The sequence below is a fragment of the Rhopalosiphum maidis genome, chromosome 2, assembly GCF_003676215.2.
Source record: "Rhopalosiphum maidis isolate BTI-1 chromosome 2, ASM367621v3, whole genome shotgun sequence".
Taxonomy (NCBI): Eukaryota; Metazoa; Arthropoda; class Insecta; order Hemiptera; family Aphididae; genus Rhopalosiphum; species Rhopalosiphum maidis.
The window spans coordinates 14,436,896-14,460,058 of NC_040878.1; the positions used below are offsets into that span (position 1 = coordinate 14,436,896).

General features: G+C 26.8%; 1 protein-coding gene across 1 annotated transcript; it reads left to right on the plus strand.

Annotated features, from left to right (window-relative positions):
• Positions 1 to 7,576: 7,576 nt before the first annotated feature.
• On the plus strand, positions 7,577 to 18,339 carry LOC113555217 (G protein-coupled receptor kinase 2). Its single transcript, XM_026959602.1, has 14 exons — positions 7,577 to 8,679; positions 12,164 to 12,259; positions 12,337 to 12,452; positions 12,528 to 12,605; positions 12,680 to 12,870; positions 12,972 to 13,176; positions 13,265 to 13,411; positions 13,696 to 13,870; positions 13,951 to 14,066; positions 15,203 to 15,295; positions 15,943 to 16,086; positions 16,158 to 16,295; positions 16,659 to 16,784; positions 16,903 to 18,339. The coding sequence occupies exons 1-14, from the start codon at positions 8,628 to 8,630 to the stop codon at positions 16,993 to 16,995; spliced, it is 1,770 nt and encodes a 589-aa protein (XP_026815403.1). The 5' UTR covers positions 7,577 to 8,627; the 3' UTR covers positions 16,996 to 18,339.
• Positions 18,340 to 23,163: the final 4,824 nt, after the last annotated feature.

A 23,163-nucleotide genomic window follows, 5' to 3' on the forward strand; every position in this document is an offset into this window, starting at 1 on the left:
TAATTCGTTATTACATCTTAATATTTGGTACTATAGATTCTTATTTAGTATATATTTATTTGTTTTAAAACAAAAATTTTGATACATAACTTGCATACGAATCATATGATTATCGGTTAAGTTTTCTTCATTCGATAAATTAAAAATTAAAAGGAGAATCAAATATAATTTTAGCCTACATGCTATCTAACGCAATGAAGGTAATGAGAATCAAGGTTTTTACGTATTAATACCTACATTTAAATAGTGTCTGTTACACTAATTTGGTAAAATGCATCGATATAACGATGTATCGTCATATCCAGATATTTAACACTAAAATCTTACGATTCCGATACCTATAAGAGTTTTTATCACAATGAATAATAATGTCTTCAGATCTTTTTGATCTTTATAAAATGTATATAATATAATTTATTAAAAAACTGTTTGAAATTGCACTTTAAATGTTTTGAACAAGTATCAATCATATTGGTTTCAAAATATTAATAAATTAACTTAATTAACAATATTGAAAATAATGTTATAGTTATATCAGTGGCGTATACACACACGGAGGAAGTTTTTCAACCCCTCCTTAGTTTTTTTTTCACTATACGTAATTACTACAAATGTTTAAAAATGTGTACAATTTTTAATGAGCTGGGATAATAACCTAGAAATTAAATATGTTCTATGATAAAAATAAATATATGTTAAGCAGCATAATATCTTAATGTATTGATGTATATAATTGTTTAATGTAACCTCCCTCCTCCTATTGAAAATAGCTGTGTACGCCACTAAATTATATGCACATATAATCTCGGTGGTTAATATTTTACCAGATCATCAGCTCAGGTAAATTCGAAGTTTGTTGAAATTTAATTAAAAAAAATTTAAATAATAGTTGTGGTCCACTAGCTACGAGAAACAAAGAAATAAATGAAAAAATATTCGCTTTATTTAGATAGCCTGCGTTATTTCTAGATTAGACTTCAAATATAATTTAAGCCTCGACGATGAAATATCGAAACCGCCGAAACCGAACCGACGCTGATTTTATTGGCACCATTTTTTTGATCCAATTTTTGACGTTGGTCGTTTAGAAACTTATATGTTATATGATAATTATTGTTTGGGGTGGGGCAAAGCAATAGAAGATATAAATATATAAATATATATATACATAGATAGATAGAGAGAGATATGTTATAGCGCTATGGTAATTGAATAATATTATAATATCGTTGCAAAGAAAGTATAATTTATTATGCGCACAATGTGCATATATTATACTATTATTATACTATTCGCTGTACGCCTATATACAGAATGATTCATCAAGCATGCTCACTCTATTTTTGATTTAATAATACATTTATCTAAATTTCAATTTTTTAAATTTTTAAATATACCTACTTTTGGACCATGTTTTCAAATTCTTAAGATATTTTATACTGAATAGTGTTTTATTGTGAATTTGTGATAAAACATATATTTTTCAAATGATAACTCTCCCTATATTTACTGTAAATTATTTAATAAATAATTTTAGAAAAATACTGATGTACTCACTTAATTCAAAATTTAAACTTGTAATTTTTCAATTATTAATATATTATTTTTTTTTTATTGTAGATCCTATTACAAAATAAAATTCAATATATTAGATTGACAAAACTTACAACTAAGTGACAACAAGTTGAACAAAAGAAAAATATTAGAACAACATAGACAAATTATAAAAATACTAACAAGTAAAATAATAATAAAGATAAAAAAAAAATTACTAATATTAATATGTAAGTAATATAATATTAGATCTAGTGTTTATTAATTTATTATACTTGTACCATTTTTATAATCATAAATGTTGATAAACTAATATTAATTACTACAATTTTCAACTCACCATATCATCCAAATCTATCATCATTAACCAATAAATATAATTATACTTGACACTCAAAATTAAATAATTTAAAAACTAATCGTTCGAATTTCATAGATTTAATATTTTCAGAAAAAAATATCAACTTAGCAATTTACAGTATATAAAGGAGATTCTCGTTTTAAAAATAGAAGTTTGTATCTTCACAAAACACTTATTAAGTATATAGTATAAAAAAATCCCAGAAATTAGAAAACATATCCTTTAAGTATATTTAAAAATTCCAAAAATCAGATTTTTAATAACTGAATTATTGCAGAAAAACGGAGGTTAGCATGCAAGATGAATCACCCTGTATACTCTAATACTCGTCCGTCGTAATGCATAAATATCGAGAGCGCAATAGATATTTTTATCAGTACAAAATGAATAATATTATAATATAGGCAATAATAATATTGTAGGTAGATGGTTACTGGCCAGCTAGGTATGCTTAGCGTATACACAACTACAACTTTACTATAATAATAGATAGGTGCGTGGAGTTCAAGCGTGTGGGGGGCCAGCATTTTTATTTTTTCATTTCAAGCGGTACATTTCTATTGTGAGTTTCCAGTCATTAAAACATTACTATCAACTTTATCGCGGAGCATGCAAGTGCGTATGTATTATATCTATGTAGAAAAACAAAACAAAAATAGTAAAAACTATATTATATCTAGCTGGACTGGGAAGGGGCGTACGAGTCGTGCGAGAGATTTGCTATTACATTTTTACGATTTTGTGATTATGTAAAAGATAATATTACTATATTTTATCTCTCTTGTTATGCCCTTGCAGAAACAGCGCCAACTCATCCACCGACCCGACTATCTATTTTGCGCCCGATGAACACTTAAATCACTACTCATCCGCAATCCGCATCTAGGGTTAATATATGAAATGTCATACATTATAAGCGTAGTATTAACTATATCGTAACAGTTTTATTTGTCCGGAAATCCTAAGGGATATAGAATGTGGTTAGTTCCAATTTTGTACACCAGGTCAGAGACTACCTTTTATGAGCCATTCAATTCGTACAAATTTATAGTTTAATTTGACCTAAAAGTCGTGTATGCTTTGGGTTTGTAATAATATTGATAATTTTTACTTTGTATTTGATAAATAATCTTAAGTTGGCGTTTATGATTGAATTATTTGAATTTCACATACTAACTCGTACTTTTAGCTGTAAGTAATTTAGTCATCAATTATTTAGATAATTAATTATTGTATTATGTACAAAAATACCGATTTTATTATATTATTTAATATTTATACTCAAATTAAATTAATTGTTTATATACTTTTTGATATTGTTATATTATTTAATTATAAATTTATAATGCAATAATTTTTAGATAAAATAATTTTTAAAGGTTGCCACTATCACCATGCACTAACAAAATATGGATCACTAGATCAGCAACCGCATATAGGTACCTCATGTAGGTCGTTCTTTACAGTTGAATGTTACTAATTTAGTATTTTGTAGACATGACACATGTATTATATATATTGTAGTAAGGTCTATGAATATTAAATAATGTTTACATTATAAGTATATAATGAATGCCATTCTTTGACGGTACATTATCCAAATTGATTGTATTCATAAAAAAGTACACGATAATTGTGTTTTTTTTTTTTTATACAATTAAATGATTATCTATAAATTATAAGCTAAAGCTTGTATTAGAGATAAAGAGTGATTAAATTACAATAAAAACCAATAATTACAAATAATAGAATAAACAAAAATAAAATAAAATGAGCAAGTGGGTATTGCTTTGCTATAGCTTAAGTGTCGAGTGGGTCACTGTAATGGATCTGTTAAATTTTAATGCAATAGTATATCGTTGTGCCTATATAGACTATAGGTACGAAAAGCTATTTTGAACGAAAACTATTTCAATTAAAGACTAAAGTGATTTATTTTACTACCTATAGGTATTAAATAAGTTGATTTTATTTTTCCAAAAACAGCAATTATTGTATTATAAATTATAATAATATATATCATTTACCACATAATACTGTTGTTAATGTTGTTATTAACTTTTGAAACAATTAACATCTTATGGTGAAAATTTGAATAGATTCGTTGTATAAAGCTATGAATAAGTTTTAATTATCTTACTATTATTATATCCTAATTACTATAAAATATTCGTAGTTTGTAAATTGCTGTGATTTTGTCAAAGTTTAAACTTCAAATGCATATAAAAAAAATTATGCCTGTGTACTTAAAGGTACTTAATATTTTTATAAAGGTATATATATTTTTTAAATAAACTAAACCCTTATAAAAAACCTTGTATTAAATACTCAAACTTTGGGTATGAACTTTTTAAGTTTGTAACTACAAGATAAATTGCTATTTTTCACGATTTTTACGAAATTCGTTAAAATTCTTACTTGAAATATTTATAAAAATTTTTGTGGATTAATGCTCAATATTTTTGTTTCTATAAATAATAAATTATAAAGAACCTTGTATTAAATTGAAAAGCATTTTTACCAGCGATAAATATTTTATCGACATTATTAACAAAACAATCACTCCGTTCAGAATCTTAAAATTGAAAATGTTTATAAATAGCTTAAAAAGAGTAAAACTATTTTGAATTTTTTTACATAGAAAATGATGATATAAATACTTATAGTGAAAATGTGTACGGTTGTTCTAATTTGAATTATAATAAAATAAAAAAATAATTTTTTTTCGAAAACTTTCCAATTATCAAGAAATTTTTGAAAATTAATTTTGATATCTTTAAAGTTTAAAGCATAAACTAGATTTAAATTTTTTACCAGAAATCAAAGTATTTTAATTCCCCAAAAGTTAAAGACAGACAAAAAATAAACACAAACACATATCATTGTAAAACCATTACATCTATCGCTTCGTTCAGAATCTAAAACAATAAATAAAAGTATAGAAAATAGAGAAAATACTATTATTTTACAGTTTGTAAACGAATTTGATCACTTTTAATAAATATCATTTTATTCGATTCTTTAATAGATAAATATTGATTATATTATTTTTTCAGGTTAATAATTGAAAGCCAATATTCAATACGATCTCGGCGGTTACTACACGATATAAACAACTCATCTGCATATTTTCCACCTAAAAAACTTACACAGAACAGAAAGCCTGAGGTCGTTGTAATAATATATATAAAATTATACTATATTAATACTAGTTTTACGATTGACTATACATGTCATAGTATGTCTAGGTGCAAACAGGAGAACACACTTAATCCAATGCCATGAGCTATACTACGCAAATGCTTATAAAGTCTATTATGTTAGGTATACGCGTAAAAATTCGGCACAGCATTCGGAGGATTAACGATTTTTAAATTGCTTGCGATAAACGGCCTCCCTCTTTATTTTACGTCGCGTGTGTATATATAGCATAGTATAGTATGAACTACTCCAGGGCGATGCCCCCGCGGGACGCATAATATATATACTGTTCGCAGGGGAACTTGCAGCGAGGTCAGATCAAGCAGTGTTTGAATTTAAAAACGAACCCGCACATACGAATATTACACGAAATCGGTCAAAGTCGAAAACAGTTGTTTGTTATTTAGTCATCGTCACGGAAATCACGCGGAGTAACATGGAATTCATATAATATAGATGTTTTGCGCTGCACGCAGATCCGTTGCAAACGCGTATGTTAAAAAAAAAAATAATAATTTTTTATAGTTCGTTGTGCTCGAGGTGTTCATATAATAATATATAGGTACGATATTATCTAGGTATTAATGCGGCTATAAAATTGGCGCATAAGGAGGGACTGATGAGACCCTCAAAACTATGTCAAGTTTATTTTTCAAAGTATTTATAATTTGAATCAACACATTTTGAAATTAAATTCAATAAAAAATATTGAAAAAGTAAATACTTATAATGTTTATGTGGTACTGAATTTCTATTGTAGATGATATAAATACAAGAAACAAGAATTTTTCGTAAGAAATGTGTTAATAAGACAAATGACAATATAATACTCTACCACATATAATATGAGTGTAAGTCAATTACTCCGTTTGCCTAATAGGTATAAAATAAATATTGTATAAATTGTAAATGATGAAATTGATTTAAATAGTAATTTGTGTTTTATATGTTGATAACCATAATTGGGAAGTGTGAGGCCCCATGGGTTTTGAAATTAATATTATGGTGAACTTAAGTTCTTACTTGCTCGGTGGTTCCTATACGCTGTTATATGTAGTGGTACAATTTTGTGTAATATATTATTATGATACGACTACAAGACATGAGAGAAGCAATACAAAACAGTTTCAATGATTATACGTTTTGCTATATCTGCAAAATAATATCGGGAATTTAAATAGGTTCAGTAGAGATTTCGATAATAGGATTTGTCATTTATTTAAAAAAGAACGCTACTAAAGTGAGATTTTAATTACTTCGTTTCAAGTAATTAAATTTAAACTCATTAATAACTAAATATAATAAGTTAGAATAGAATTTTTTCCTTTAAAAAAATGATACACTTACTATCGTATCGATGTACTGAATACAAACTATATATCTTAAGGGTGTTAATTAATTGAAATTAATTGAATAAACCATAATGGCCATAGATAGATCTACAAAACAAAATATTTTTATAAATTATTTGTGGTGTATTATCCACTAAATCACTCCATAAAAGCTTGTAATCATGTTTTTATTAAAAAATCATCGATCAGCAGTTTATATCCGGAACGTAATAGAATACAATATAATATATTACAGTAAGAACATTATGCTGCAAATAAAATTAGATAGTGGTCAAAGGTTTTACTTAGGTTCTTGTCTTTTTAGTTCGATGAAATAATCATTTTATGAATGCCAATAAAACTGTTTATAATTGACTTCTTGATAAACTTCAATTTTAACTTATAAAGTCAAATCTCTTTTTACATGAAATACATCAACAGTTTAATCACTCGTACCTAATTAATTTCTAAGTAGATATACTTGTATAAATAATTTTTTTTCTTTCTATAGTTTTTATAATAAGTACACGCTCGCAGGAAGTAGATTATTGACGAGTTATTTTATTTGAATAGACAAAAAAAAAAAAAAAATCAACAAAGCGACTTGTGATTTCATGACACCAATTATCATATTTCAATATAATATTGTTGTTGCAACAGCGAATCTCAAAATGTGCGCCCCCCCCCCATCACCATCGCCCACGCCCGATAGCACGGCGTGTAGGTACGGTGCACCACGAAAAGTCGATCCTCCGCGCGCGTTTTAAGGGCCACCGCCGCCCGAGAGTACGGAAAGCGAAACGCGCGCGCGGCAGCATCGCCCGCGGATTGCGCGCGCATTATTGCCGGACGACGACGAACGAGCGCCGAAACGAAGCGGCCGCGCGCGGCGAGGGCGGGCCACCTTGGATAGGCGGGCGGGGTAACCGCCGGCGGCCGGTTACTACGAAACAGCACTACAACACAGAACAGTTCGATGTTTTGCGCCTACGGCCGCTATCGGACCATCACGACGGCCGGCGCGCGCGCGCACACATGCACGATCTGTGGCGGCGGCGGCGGCGGCGGCAGCACCAGCTACGAACCGGGTACGCGACGCGCGCGGGCACTATAGCGTATACGACGTCAACGCGTGCACTGTTCGTCGGTAGTCTCTCTCGCGCGCGCGGGGTGGAGGAAACCGTGCTATACACAATATAGCCGCCGCCGACGAGGACGACAACGACTCGGCCGTACCAGTGTTCGAAATAAAATATATATATATATATATACTTTTAACACAATAAATACTGTTATCAATTGCCGCCACCGCCGACTGTTACTGTTTTACTACTACAACAACACTGCTGTTTAGTATTTTTATTACAGCAATAATAATATATATATATTTATTATTACTATTATCGTCGTTCGGTTTTTAAATATTATTACTGTTACCGAAAATTATCATCGTCGTCATCACCTTCGTCATAGGTGTATATAGGCAACCGCGTTACTCGTAATCGTAGTTGTAGTAGTAGTGGTAGTAGTAGTAGTAGTAAGTAGGCTGCTGGCAGACAGGTAGGTAGGTAGGTGCACACGTCTTTTCTCGAACGCGTTGTACCTGCTGCCGCTAGTCGTGCCGCCGTCGCCGTCGACGCGTATCTCGAGCAATTGGCTGTTGGTAACCGACCGCCGATTTGCCGTCTTCGTTACACTCTCGTTACGTCTTGTTCGGTGTGCTGTGTCTTGTGATAACGACGTAAAAAGTTAATACAAATTTAATATTCCGATACGTATTTTTACTGTTGTCGTTGTGTATTACGTGTGCGTCCGTTTGGAATAGTTGTTAGGCGTGTACGGGCGAAAAGTAAAAAAAAAAAATTTTGAACCGCGGGAAGTGGTGGTGAGCGAAGCGAGGAAAAAAAATCAACACGCAAACCGGAAGATTTTGTCGGGTCGCGCGCGCATACGTACTCACACGCACACGTACAACTCGCGCGCGCACACGCTCACACACGTAATAATATAATATTATTTATTATTATTATTATTACGATAAGTACGCGGACGGTTTTTACACACACGCACAGACATTGGCGACGCGCGGACACGAAGACGTCAAAAACGGTTAACGGTGTCATTGATGGGAAGTGGTGGACGTCAGCCCGGGCATCCGGAAATCAGCCAAACTGGAACTGATGGAATTAGAAAACATTGTTGCCAATACCGTGTACCTCAAAGCAAGAGAAGGCAAGTATAATAATCCATAATTATGATTACCGCTATGACAATATTCACAAATTCTTATGCAGACGTGATCTCCGAGGGCTAGGGTATTTGGGTCGCCGAATCGGAGTTATTCGTCCCGGGTACGTGATTATTAGGCACTGCTCACGTACACTGGTGTCACGGGGGTTCGGTCGCGTGTGTTTATGTTTTCGAGGGGTGCAAATTTCGGGGCGAATGAGGGCTTTTCGACCGTTTTTTGGGGGGAGGTCCCCTTTCCATTTACCGCAACCCCTCACCCACTCGCACCATTCCGCCACGCCTATCACCAATGCAATGGTTTTAGGCGACCCCTTTGACCTATATATATATGTATATGTTATACAGGTATTCGCACCTATATGTATATCATGTGTAATGTTTGTTCATACAGACACATAACACTGTAGAATGTGCATGTAAGTACACCAGCCATGGTAATTTTTTCAAACTAATTCACTATAATCTTGGGTCAGGGGTACATCATCGTTCAAGGTCTAGCATCGTCTAGATATCCGTTCCATCACTCTACGCAGATTACTTTTTACCATGGTTGTACATCAGTGTCAATCCGTATCGTAAACAGTAACTATCTTTATCTATTATATTATCTATTTCTGGTAAAATTTTGACCACCACACTATTTTTGTCTCGATTTTTCTACAATACTATTGTTTCTCAGTTCATTTTTTCTAAGTGGTTTGTATTGAAAACACTTTCAATAATGAGATTCAGACATTGCTTATCGAGATTTTTTTATTACTTGGATTTGACATGTGTCGTTGTATTATTCAAGAATATTCATTTGCACACTTGTTCTTTGAAAAAACATTTAAACATTGTTTTTGTACTGTCTAAAAATATGTTAAATAGGTAGGTAGGTACTAAATACAATTTGACAAATTTATAAATATTGGTCATTTCTATATTTATTTCCAATGTATGTGATGCATTAATACAATACTTATATAGTGTCAAACATAATATTATTGTTCGATCTCCAATATGATAATGGTATAAATTATTTAGGTACTGATTTTATTTTTAAATTATTTAAAACTACCAATGTTCAATGTGTTAAAAAATGTTGTCAAATAGGTTGGTAGGTATGACTCAAGAGCATAAATAATATGGGTTAAAGTAAAATTTATTTTTAATATCTATTTTATTTCAACTGCATATCGATAATATGCTCAAGATATTATAAAATCAAATCTAGATGAGCCACTAAATGTTCTGAGACTAATGAGCTACCTATTTATTACTAGTTTTTGATTAAATGTATGTTCCTATAGGTACTGTAATTCTACTTATTTAATATTATTTAAAAACAATGTGTTTTGTCCTTACTAATAACTCATACATAAATATTTTAATTGTTGTTTAATTAGAAAAAATTTTATAAAAATATTTTGTTTACCAGCAGTGTATTGTTGTACCTATTAATTTTATAAATACTTTTGTAGTTACCTACTAACATTATGTATGCTTGGTATTTATATATTTAGAATTAGCTTATAACTTTTAATAAATGTTAATCAAAAATAGGTAGATATATATTATATCGGAGGTATTCCCATTTATTGTGTCATAAAAAATTTAACAAGGTTTCTCTAACCTTGTTAAAATGTACTCTCTGTACATTTTGTTTTTTATTAATGATTTGATTGCAATGATTGCATTATCCTTTTTATCCTTAGGTATTAAGTTAATTTATTGTTGTGGCTCATTGAATATAGTTATATGTAAGTACTAGGTAGGGTAATGTAAAATTGTTTTCAAACAATTTAATTTCAAAGTTAATCATTATGAGAAACAATATTTCAATTAGTTTTAATTTAATATAAACTTATGTAATAACAGATGTGTATTTAAAGGATATTAATTAAACTTTCTGCAGTTATATCATTTAATTAGTTTACTTTTTAATTTGTAGAAAAACTATTTAAAATGTTTCTCGAGTTTGGTCATATGTTGTGTATGCATAAAAGTTTTAAATAATTTGCATAAGTTCTACAATTTTAATACAATTTATTAGATAATTACCTCGTACCTATCAAAATTTAATATTATATATTTCCCTAGCTATGGATGCAAATAAAGTTCAGTTAGAAGCATGAGGATTAAGAGCATGCATTTAAAAAATGTTAGCAACTATTTTTGCATTTCTATTTCCACGAATATTTTACGATGCCTATTTATATCTAGGATTGATTACCATAAATAATCACGAATTATTTTGATTGAAAATGATTGTTTAGTAATAAGAGTATTTGCTATTTAGCATGTATCGATAGTATTGACACTGTCTTAGTATTTATTTATCATTAGTATTAATTTCTTAGTATGGAGTATTATATTGATTAATGTTGATAATCTGAGATGAAATATTATTCGAAGTAATTATTAAGTAGGTACATTGTCTTTTGTTTGAGTCTGTATAATTATAAATTATAGTGACCAAGTTAAAGTTATAAATGTATTGTCTGCTATTGTGTACTGTAGCATTTCACTTGATAACTCATTAAATAAAAAATAATATGAAATAATTATTATGTTGTTGTTATGGACATTTTGTAATTTTTATTATAAGTTAGTTGCCTAATTTTAAGTTTTATCAATATTTGATTGTCTTGATATTTCAAAAAATAAAACTTATTTTATACCTAGAGTGTCAAGTTGTTGATATTATTTCTAGCAATTTCTATTTTTCAATTTTATGACATTTACAATTATTCCTTGTTTTTAATTTGTTTCAAGCTATAAAAGTTTTTTTATATTACTTAGGTATTTAGTTTTAAATTTTAAGTCAATAGTTCTGATCATAGTTTGTTTTGTAATACTTGATATTATTTTAAATTAGACACATTAAATTGGTAATATGAGTTTTAATTTAAAGTAGGCAAGTTATATTTGTAAAATGGAATTTAGTAAATACCTAGGCATTTATATTTATATTAATTATTTGTAATTGAATAAGTGTAAGCTAGCTTAGTCTGATGTCCTGATGTCAAAATAATATAACTATGACAATAATAATTAGCTTACAGGTACTTATAATGCATGAAGAATAGGAAAGTAGTATCTTTAGTGTTATTTGTTAATTTCAAACAATCATTTTTAAATTCCTTTCATTGTTTAATATTGAGGTTACAATCTGTACATTTTAACAGTTATAATTTATGAAAAAAAAAAATTGAATCTTTATTATAATGTAGTGAGAAATTATATAGAAATATTTTTATTGACAGATATAATTTATAATATTTCTGATGTTCAATCTTGTATAAAAGTTTTTTAGGCAACTATATTTTACAAATACAACATTGATATTGAAGCAATTGTTGTAATAATCATTGTTTGATTAAATTATTTAGAAATGTATTTTAATCAAATCTTTGCATTTTTAATTTAAACAATGTACCTATTGACTTCCTCATTTAATTGGTATATATTTTTTTGTTTTTAGGTGGTACAGATAGCAATAAAGGGAAGAGTAAAAAATGGAAAAAAATCCTGCAATTCCCACATATATCTCAGTGTGTTGATTTTAAACCACTAATAGGTAAGTTATTAGATTCAACAGTTAAAAACACATCTAAACTTGATTATATTTTATTTTAACATTTTTTTATGTTTTAGATATGAAATACAGCTATGTTATAGATCAACAGCCAATTGGCCGGTTACTTTTTCTTCAATTTTGTGAAGAAGAACGACAAGAATTTCATCGTTACAATGTATTTTTAGATTCTATTGTAAGTTTGAATTAAAATGCATTTAATTTTTTTTATATATAATTGAATTTTCTTGTTATTCTATATTGCTAACAGGAAAAATATGAAATAGAATCTGATGAAAATAGATTAGAACTAGCAAAAATACTTTATGATAGATATATAAGAAGAGACGTAAGTATATAAATCATTATTTAATTTTGATTTTTCTTACATGATTATTAAAAACTAACCGTTTTTGGTATTAGGCAGTTAATGCTGTGGACGTACTAAGTGAAGATATGATAGTTAGATGTCGGCACCAGTTAGACTCTGCTCATAGAGAGTTATTTACTGATTGCTCAACTGCCGTGAAATCGTTCTTAGCTGGTCGTCCGTTTAGTTTATTTGAATCTTCAATGTATTTCCATAGGTTTTTACAATGGAAATGGTTAGAAAGGTGTGTATATATTTTAATTATATAATGGAAAGTATGGTGTTGTAAATAGAAATGCAATTACACGGGTATCTAAGCTTGGTGATAATTTTTTTTTTTTTCAGGCAAACTGTTACATATAAAACATTCCGCATGTATAGAGTACTTGGTAAAGGTGGCTTTGGAGAAGTTTGTGCATGTCAAGTTAGAGCAACTGGCAAGATGTATGCTTGTAAAAAATTGGAAAAAAAACGTATTAAAAAACGAAAAGGCGAAGCAATGGTTTTAATTGAAAAACAAATTTTACAAAAAATTAATTCTAAATTTGTGGTATGTTTATATTTATTTACAATAAATTAAAAAAAATATAATTAATGCATTTTAAATTTATGACTTATTTTATTTTATTTTATTTCAGGTTAGTTTAGCATATGCTTATGAGACTAAAGATGCACTGTGTTTGGTGTTAACTATTATGAATGGTGGAGATTTAAAATTTCATATTTATAACATGGGTTCAGAACCTGGTTTTGATATTGCAAGGGCACGATTCTATGCCGCTGAGGTAAATTTCTCATTTTAATGTTAAAAATAGTTTTTTCTTTGAAACTGTTAATAAGCTGTATTTGTTTAAGACTACCTATGTCATAATTAAATATTTTATTGCTCTTGAATAAATAATTAATTGTAATAATTAAAAACATGGTTCATATTAAAAAAAAATGTCTTGTGGTATTAACTAATTGTCAATAGTGTATTATATAATGGTTAATTTATATCTAAAAGTAACACTATTTATGTTATGCACTAATTTGTGTATAAATTCACTAATTAATTTTTTTACTACAGGTATTATGTGGATTAGAACATTTACATGTCCAAGGCATAGTATACAGGGATTGTAAACCTGAAAATATACTCTTAGATGATGCAGGGCATGTTCGTATATCTGACCTAGGTTTAGCAATGGAAATACCTGAAGGTGAATCAGTCAGAGGAAGAGTAGGCACTGTTGGTTATATGGGTAAATAAAAATTGATTTGTTAATTATAATATGTTATTGTTAATTAAAAAAATTATTTTATTATTCTTTTTATCTTATAGCACCAGAAGTAATTGATAATGAAAAGTATACATATAGTACAGATTGGTTTAGCTTTGGATGTTTAGTATTTGAAATGATTGAAGGTCAAGCTCCATTTAGAGCTCGAAAAGAAAAAGTAAGAAATAATGAATACTTCTCACTGTTAAATATGTATAAGTAAATTAATATAGATATCTGTAAATATAGATAGTATAAGCAATAAATGTTTTATTTTGTATTCACGAAAAAAAAAAATACTTAAATATATTATGCTATGGGCCAGGTAGAAAATTGGTCATAGTAAGAAATGTGCGTACAATATGTACATTGTCCTCAATGTTAAGTAAGAAAATATCGGTATTTTTGCTTTATACAATATCTTATTAACAATGTTAAAATATATATCAGGCACATGGAAAAATAATTTTAAAAAACTTAATAAATATATTTAGTTATTAAATGATTTAATATTTTTTTTCATTAAAACATTTATTTTCCTTGTGATACTTGAGTTTTACTAATTCAAATATTTATTTTATTAGCAAAGTAAAATATTTAATTGTTTATTTTATTTTAGGTTTATAACCTATTAAATTTGGATAGTAGGTATACAATAAAATGTTATGAATATTATGGTATGCTTACAGCAATAGCATTTGTTATAAAATTTGTTTATTATATATATTAGCGTGAACAATGTGAGCAATATGTATATACATTTTAATGTTTACTGAATCATTATTATTTTTACTATAAATATTCATAAGCGTGACATTGTGTACACCTTAACACTACATGGTTGGATTTAGTGTTACACGTTAAATGAAAAAATATGCATATTGCAGGATTTTCAGCTATTGGAGGCTGATTATACAAAATTACTGAATATTTGTGGACTTGTTATAAATTATACATTTTTTAAAGATTTTATTTTTATGTATATGATGATAGCAGTACCGTGATTTAATGGGTCAATAATTTATTGTTGAATGATTTTTGTGGCTATTTCTATATAATTCTGAATGCATAAAAAAATTCTCATACATCTTATTAGGTTTTAGAGTATGAGTCTATAAATTAGACATTTTACGTATTTATAAAAAAAAATGTAACTTGTATATAAGTGTAATTTTAACTTTAAAATATGACATATATGTCTGTACTAATGTTATAATATTTATAATAGTTTGTTTTTAGAGTAGGTTATAGTACAAACATATTTATTTTTTAAATTCTTGTTTAAATATTAATAATCAATATTTCAATTAACAGGTTAAACGTGAAGTAGTTGATCGGAGAGTAAAAGAGGAACAAGAAAAATACTCTCATAAATTTACTGAAGAAGCTAAATTACTTTGTAAACAGGTATGATCACTAATCATAAATATTATATTAAGTAACAAGACAATCTCAGTTATTAATAAATATTGAAAATAAACTGTTATATTCATATTTTGAAAATATTACTCAATTGTAGAATGTGATATTTATTATTATTTTTAAATAATTTAATTTCAATTTTTATTATAATAGTATTTACAATTTAGAATATATAGTTAAACTTTCTAAATAAATTGTCATCGTATTTATGGAATTATCAGGCAAGATTTATTTAAAAACACATTATTTATTCTGTATAAAAAAAGAATTATTTATTTGATGTAAAAATTATATTTTATTCAGAATATGAATTATATTTGGTAGCTGACTTGTGTGCTGGTGCATTATATAGCAGATGCATAGATAGTAGATTTGGTGGGATGACGGACTGGCATTTCCCAACCGTCATCTATTTTAATAGGTTACTGCAAAGTATGATTCTTTTATTAAATTGAGTATATTTGTCTCTATAATGTTAGATATCAATAATGGTATAATAAAAATTTCCAATTGATTTATTAATATTTTCAAAATTGTAATAATACCTTTTAAAATTCTAGCTAGACAGTAACAGATAATTATAATCACTTGAAAATGTATTATGTTTTAATTTGGAAAAATTTAATTTTCAGCTATTGAAAAAGTCTCCAAAGTCAAGACTTGGCTGTCATTATGGTCGTTATGGTGCAAGGGAAGTAAAACAGCATGAATTTTTTAAGACCATTAACTGGAAAAGACTTGAAGCTGGTGTAGAAGATCCTCCATTTCTTCCAGATGTATGGTTTACTAAGTTATATTTTTATTAATTCTTGAACTCCTATTTACAATGGTACATGTTCTGTTATAGCCTCATGCTGTATATGCCAAGGATGTATTAGATATAGAGCAGTTTTCCACTGTTAAAGGAGTAAATTTAGATGCCACAGATGATACATTTTATACAAAATTCAACACTGGCTCAGTGTCTATACCGTGGCAAAATGAAGTATGTTTTCGATTATGTAACATCTGAACATTCCGACATTACATTTTATTTGTTAATTTCACTGCACATTCTTTTACTTATTTTTTTCCTGGAACTATTAACTAAAAGATAATATATTTTTTTTTTCAACAAAAACTGTTAATCTAGTTATTAATATTTTTATAAGTTTTCCTGAAAAAAAATGTGCAACAAGATGGTAAATTGTAATACTAAACTACTAAGTCGTATATTAAGTATTATTTTATTATCTGACTTGAGTGTTAAATAAAGATAAATGCATTTTATTGATGACATATAAATTTTAGTTTAAATATTTATTGGTCATATTTTTAATCTATTACTTAATTATTTGTATTATGTTAGATGATTGAAACTGGTTGCTATAAAGAACTCAATGTATTTGGGCCAAATAAAACAAGATCACCTGATTTAATTTTAGATTTAATGCCAGAACCTGAAAAGACTGGTTGTTTTCCATTTAGTAGAAGAGTAAGTTTACTATCATTAAGTATATTATATTTACATTTTAGAAATAAAGATTTTTTTCTCTTTTAATTCTGTCAAAAAATTATAGATCATACTATAATTTTCATTTATTTTGTTTTAGAAAACACAATCAGCTAGATCAAAGCCAGTTCCTATTAAGGATCAATGTTTTCTTAATAAACAAAATAAAATTGCCGACGAAATCTCAAGTTGATGGAATACCACATCTATAGAGTCTAGGTGATTTAATACATTACCACTGATCCTACAAACCTTTAATTTTTTTTCCTCCTTAAAATCTATAAATTGACAAAATCTGTTTAAATATATTTGTAATAATTCATTTTTATTTTCTTACAAAACTTTAAATTAAAAATTAATTAATCAAAGATGTAAGACAAAAGAAAAGAAAAACAATGAAACATAAATATTTGCAATAATAAACAAGGTTAAAAGTTTTTTTTGTACCCTTTTAATCTAGTACATTCAATCATCATTGTTTTTGTTTTCTTTATTAGTGTCTACAAAACAATATCTATTGAAATGTTTTAGTCAGCAAGCTAAATCTCATTACGATTTGTCATACATAAAATCTCCATGTTGGAATTTGTTTCATGATTTTTTTTTTTTTTTACATGTCTTATTATATGTTATTTTATGTTTTTTTTTATTATTATTGTTATTGCATGGCAATTTGTAATTTTGATGAATTTACTGACTAGTTCATTTATGATAAAATTAGTATTTTGAAAATGTATAACATAATTACTTAGGCTGTTGATAAAGTGATATTGTTAATTGATTTTATTTTTAAATTTTTAATTAACTATGATTTTAAACATTGTTTAATCAGACTAAAACACGCATAAATATGGCTGTAATGTGGCCACTCAAATTTTAACCTACTTAAAATGCTACAAAATGTCGATTTCTTTGTCTTCCCATTTGGTTTTAAATTTTATTATTAATTATTAAATTTTAAACCATGATACTTTTACTGTTAACAATCGATATATAAAGTACAAATTGGAAGAAAACATTTTTCTAGCTACCATGTATAAAGTTTACTTAACATTAAGGTTTTCTTTGAATGGTCAAAATAATAAGTTAATGTACACATATTTCGTTATTCTGTATAGTTACTTTTTTTAGTCTTCCATAAATAATTGATTGCAACTTAAAAATAAAATTAATTTGTTTTAAATCTAAGTTTGAATATTATAGCAATTATGAAACTTTTAATTATTACGTGTTTAAGATTAAAAAAATCGCGTGTAGCAACAAAAACAATCGCAATAAATATAAAGACGAATATACCTCTAACAGGCAGCTGATTTAGTTAGTGTTTTGCTGACTCTTGCCACTTTATATATATATATATATATATATATGTATAATATTGAAACAAAAATCTTGCCCAAACATAGGTAATAACAATTACCTAACCTTTTAAATTTATCTAGTTAATTTTTAATATTTAAATAATAGATGTCTAAGTAATATTATATTATAAACATAAATACTAAATAGTATCTATAGATTCTATAGAAATTATATATATTCAAATAAGGCAGCCTAAAAAATGGTTTGCATTATTTTTTTTGTGCAAATATATTAATTATTATTAAATTAAATTATCTATATGTAGGTACACATAATATATATTATAAATATATATACATTTATATACGTCTTGTATGTATATAAAAAATCAATTTTGAATGACTGAAGTAGTTACTGCTTGTATAGCGTTTATATAACATTTTATACAATTTATTTTCTACATAAAAGAAAAAAAAATTTATAAAAATAAAGGTCCTAGTCCTCATAACAATTACTATATAATTTTTTTTTTTTTTCATGACTATAAAGCTGTGATGCAAAAACTATTCATTACAAACTGTATTAGTTTATTATTATTTATTAATTTTATTTATTTGTTGTATACATAATTTTAATTGTACAATATATAATATTATACAAAAATAGTACATTGTTTGTTAAAATTATTTTCCAATTTAAATTCTAGTACTTTATAAAATTCAACAATATATTTGCTTAAAATTTGTAATTTTTTTTTCAATATAGACGTGTATAAAAGCATTAATGTGAGTATTTATTATTATTAATTTTTTTTAGTATTTGAACAAATTTAATATGATAGTAGAAATATTTAAATTATTATTCAAATATGTTTCTGATAAAATAATTTGAATAATTTAAAATAACTGTTAAATTAAGTTTAAATACCTATATCCAAATAATATAAACTTTTGTGAAAATGTCATTAATTATAATATAAGTGTTTTATGAGATGAACTCTAAAAGTTTTTTTTCAGATGATTGGTTTGGCTTCCGTGATAATAATTTACTATTGTCCTTTAGTGAAGCAACTCTTGTTCTTTTATTTACTGCCAATTTTCATCATAACTGGTTGGTTATTATTAAAATTATTTTTGTATTTGACTAACAGCTATCTAAACGTAGGTATCTTTTCGAACCATAATTTTGAGATATTGGACAATTACCTAATTATCAATATCTAATTATAGGTCAGGTAAGGTTCTAAAGTTTCACTAGCACCCCTCGATTTAGCACTTGAACACCCTCATAATTTATGCCATGGTATATGATTAACTATTATTCGGATTTTATATAAGTTATATAATATAACTGAATTTAATATAACCAATAGATACATATGTTCAGTAAAAATCTATTAAATATATTTACCTACCTATAATATATCTACAGTGTACATAATTATTTCTAAAGAGCCTTTAATAAAAGGTTTTACTCAACCATGAACAACCCAACATCTACATTCCTAGCTATTACGCTGATTGTAAAAAATTTTTTAGATTGTGTAATAAAATATAAGGTATGAAAATGTCAAGAAATGGAGTTGATCTTGTGTAATCCGTTTCAAAAAGATTAACTGACTAAAAAAAATAAGAAGCTTTAACACCCCGTGTTTTCATTGAAATTTTGTCCCTGTATTAAATAATAACAAACATTAAAACCATTAAGTATTCAGATAAACGTCGATAAAAGTATAAATAGTAATTCCATTCAATCATCTGTACTCTTCTGCTATAATATATTATTACAGACAGTATTTATTAAACTGGATTTTGTATCCCTTAATTAGTTAAATGTAGGTTTATTTTTCAACAATGAAATATTTGTAGTTCATTGTTCTATTGTAGGTATTACGTACCTGCGTCGATACTCGGGTACCTAGGCATTAGGCATTAGGTATATAATATAATATAATTATGTAGATAATAGTAATAACTATGTAGATATTAGATAACCTATAATATATTGACTTTGGTAAAATTTGTACGTACATTAAATCAAAGGTATAAATCGGTAAAAAGTAAAAATACACTTAAAAAATAAAAAAATAATAATAGTAGGTAATTACAAACAATAAACGAATAAAAAACATGTAATGCAGCATTATGGGTATTCTTATAATTAAAAAATAAAAAAAATTATAAAATGTACATAAAATAAAACTTAGATGAAGGAATATAATATAATAATATTATGTTATTTCGGTTGTCACTTTTTATATGCCTAGTAGGTAATATATATATTATATTATATTGTATAATGTTTATATAAATTATTTTGCAAACGTTTTGTTGTTATCACATATGCCATTTAATATTATATACAAAAGTCATACAGTATTAAAATATGCTCGTACCCACATTTTTCAATTAATAATAAATTTATTGAAATTTCAAAAACAGCGATATCTTGAAATTCTGAAGAATTTATGTACTACTTAGGTATGGATGAGTGTACTGTGGCGAATGAATTTCTGTTTTACAAATCAATTGATAAACCTACTTCAAAATTTAAACCTTCAGTTTTTTAGTTATAAAAATTTTTAAATGAAAGATAATAATCCTTAAAAAATGGTTTTACAAAATAAATATTAAATGGTTGAATTAAGTGTTAATTATGCTTGGACCATATTTTCAAATTATAATTTTTAATAGGTTAACCTAGGTATTAATATTAATTACTATAATTTTAAACTCATCATAATATTCCTACATGTCTTCCCCACATATTACCTATTATAGACTTACTAGTAAGTTATTATCCTTAGTGCACAAAGTTAAATATTTCAAAAACTACTCATTTAAATTTCTATTTTGAAATGTCACAATTTTCAAAAAAATTGTCTATTAAATTATTCAAATATAATATAAAAATAGGTATAAGTTTGCATGTCCACAGGACACTCCTTAAATAATAAAAAAATCTCAATATTATGAAAATACAAATATGGTCTATAAGTGCCTAACCTAATTATGTTTAAAAATCAAATTTTGAGTAGGTAGGTACCGTCTAACTGCATTAATGAAGAAAAATGGAGGTGAGCATTTTTGGTAAATCATCCTGTATACATAATACAATTTACATACTTATATATAATACGTTATTTGTCGGTGTGCGGGTAAAAAGGAGTAGTACCTACTACCTATGCGTCGTATATTTTGTTCGTTGACAGCTTATTTTAATTTTTCACTGCGATATTAGTCACACCGTGTTTAATGTGGATTAGCTCCCTCAAAAACTCTAATTTCATCATGTAACATTATAATTACAAACAAATTAAACAGTCTTTGATTATCATTGTGTTTGTCATGCATAACATATTTCCCGTGTGTAAACTTGAAAAAAATTTTAAACGCTTTTATATAGATTAAAGCATTTTTTAAATTATAAATACAAATAAATTATTAGCCATTAGGCATAATTGAAAAATTGAAAATATTATCCACATCAATAAGCAGTAAATCATGCTATTTATAATTATAATAAACTCAATAATAAAAATTAAATTAAAAACATCTCAATTGTAATATAAAATACATGAAAATGATGTGAATACACAGTATAGGTATATTATATTTTATGTTTGAGCATAGGTAATACAATTTTACCGTTAGAATATATATTTTCTCCTTAATGTTCACGGTAAAAATTTGTAATTGTTGAGAGGCGAGCGTTACTAGCGTAACGTTATCTTATATGTGGTGTGAATATCGCGGTGAAAAATAAAAATATGCTTTAAAATCGAACAAATACATATACTTAACAGTTAACACTATTAACAAGAATGAATCAAAAATTGCTATTTTTCAAGAAACAACGAGACGTTTTGTTTTATGTTTGATTATTATGATGGTAAAATTGATTTAGTACTGTTATGGATAATTTAAGACCAGAAATAATAATATAATAACATTAATTACAATTTAATGATAAAACTAATGTGATACAATTTCCGGTTGGTAAATACCTAAAATATAATTTTTTACAAAAAAACAAAATAATCGACGAACGATCAAAATTGACTTATTCCCATTATAGGTACATACTACCTACCCGCGCACCGAGCACATATGCATGTTTAGGTACATAGGTATAAATATAAAAGGTATACATATTAATGTATAATAATATAAAATATAAATTATGTTGATTAATCATAACACACACACACACACACACACACACACAAATATACACGTAAAGGAACTATAAAAAACGTAATGCTAATATTACATATATACTTAGGTTTTGGTATATAGGTAGGTACTACAGTCTACAATATATGTTACGTATTATTAGGATGATATATTAAAATTATACATATTTTATATAATATATATAGAGATACACGTGTATAGGTACATAATAATTTTCTAGTGTTCTTAATATTGTATAGTATTAGCTAGATATTTTTTTTAAAAAGCACCGGAGGTCACACAAGCACACACACACACACGCACACTCATATAAGCACGTGCTCGTTATTATGAGATTCTCTATATCAGTATGATGTATTCATCCATAGGGATCTAAATTCCGAAAAATACTCAAGAAACTGAAAAAACTGAGTTTGTGAATTTGTTTGTTTAAAATTTTCTAAAAAAATAATATTTTAAAATCCTTCAATTTTTCTATAGTTTTTTGTGCTATGGAAGAAAGCCGTTTTTAATAATAAAATAACATGATATTATAATTATATATAATATAATATATGTAAGTAAAGTTGGACGAAAATTGTTAATGATAACGAGTTTTAAAATATATATTTTAAAATTGATAGATTGTAATAAATATGGACTGTATGTAAACTACAGAAAAATTACCTATTTCCTAAAAGTCGATATTTTAATTGCGGCAAAAAAAAAAAACATTTACATTATACAATATGTGAAAAAACCATACAGATACGAATACATATACATTATTATATAATGGTCTAGTCACTATAGACTCTAGGATTTAGGTTATATATATATATGGAGCATACATTATACATACTTTACTTATGTGTTATTATACA

Excerpts from the sequence above, each read along its gene's own strand:
- LOC113555217 (XM_026959602.1), top strand. The coding sequence starts at position 8,628 with ATGGAATTAGAAAACATTGTTGCCAATACCGTGTACCTCAAAGCAAGA. Across the intron at positions 8,680-12,163 it reads GTACCTCAAAGCAAGAGAAG|GTGGTACAGATAGCAATAAA; the intron begins GCAAGTATAATA and ends TTTTGTTTTTAG. Across the intron at positions 13,871-13,950 it reads AGGCACTGTTGGTTATATGG|CACCAGAAGTAATTGATAAT; the intron begins GTAAATAAAAAT and ends TTTATCTTATAG.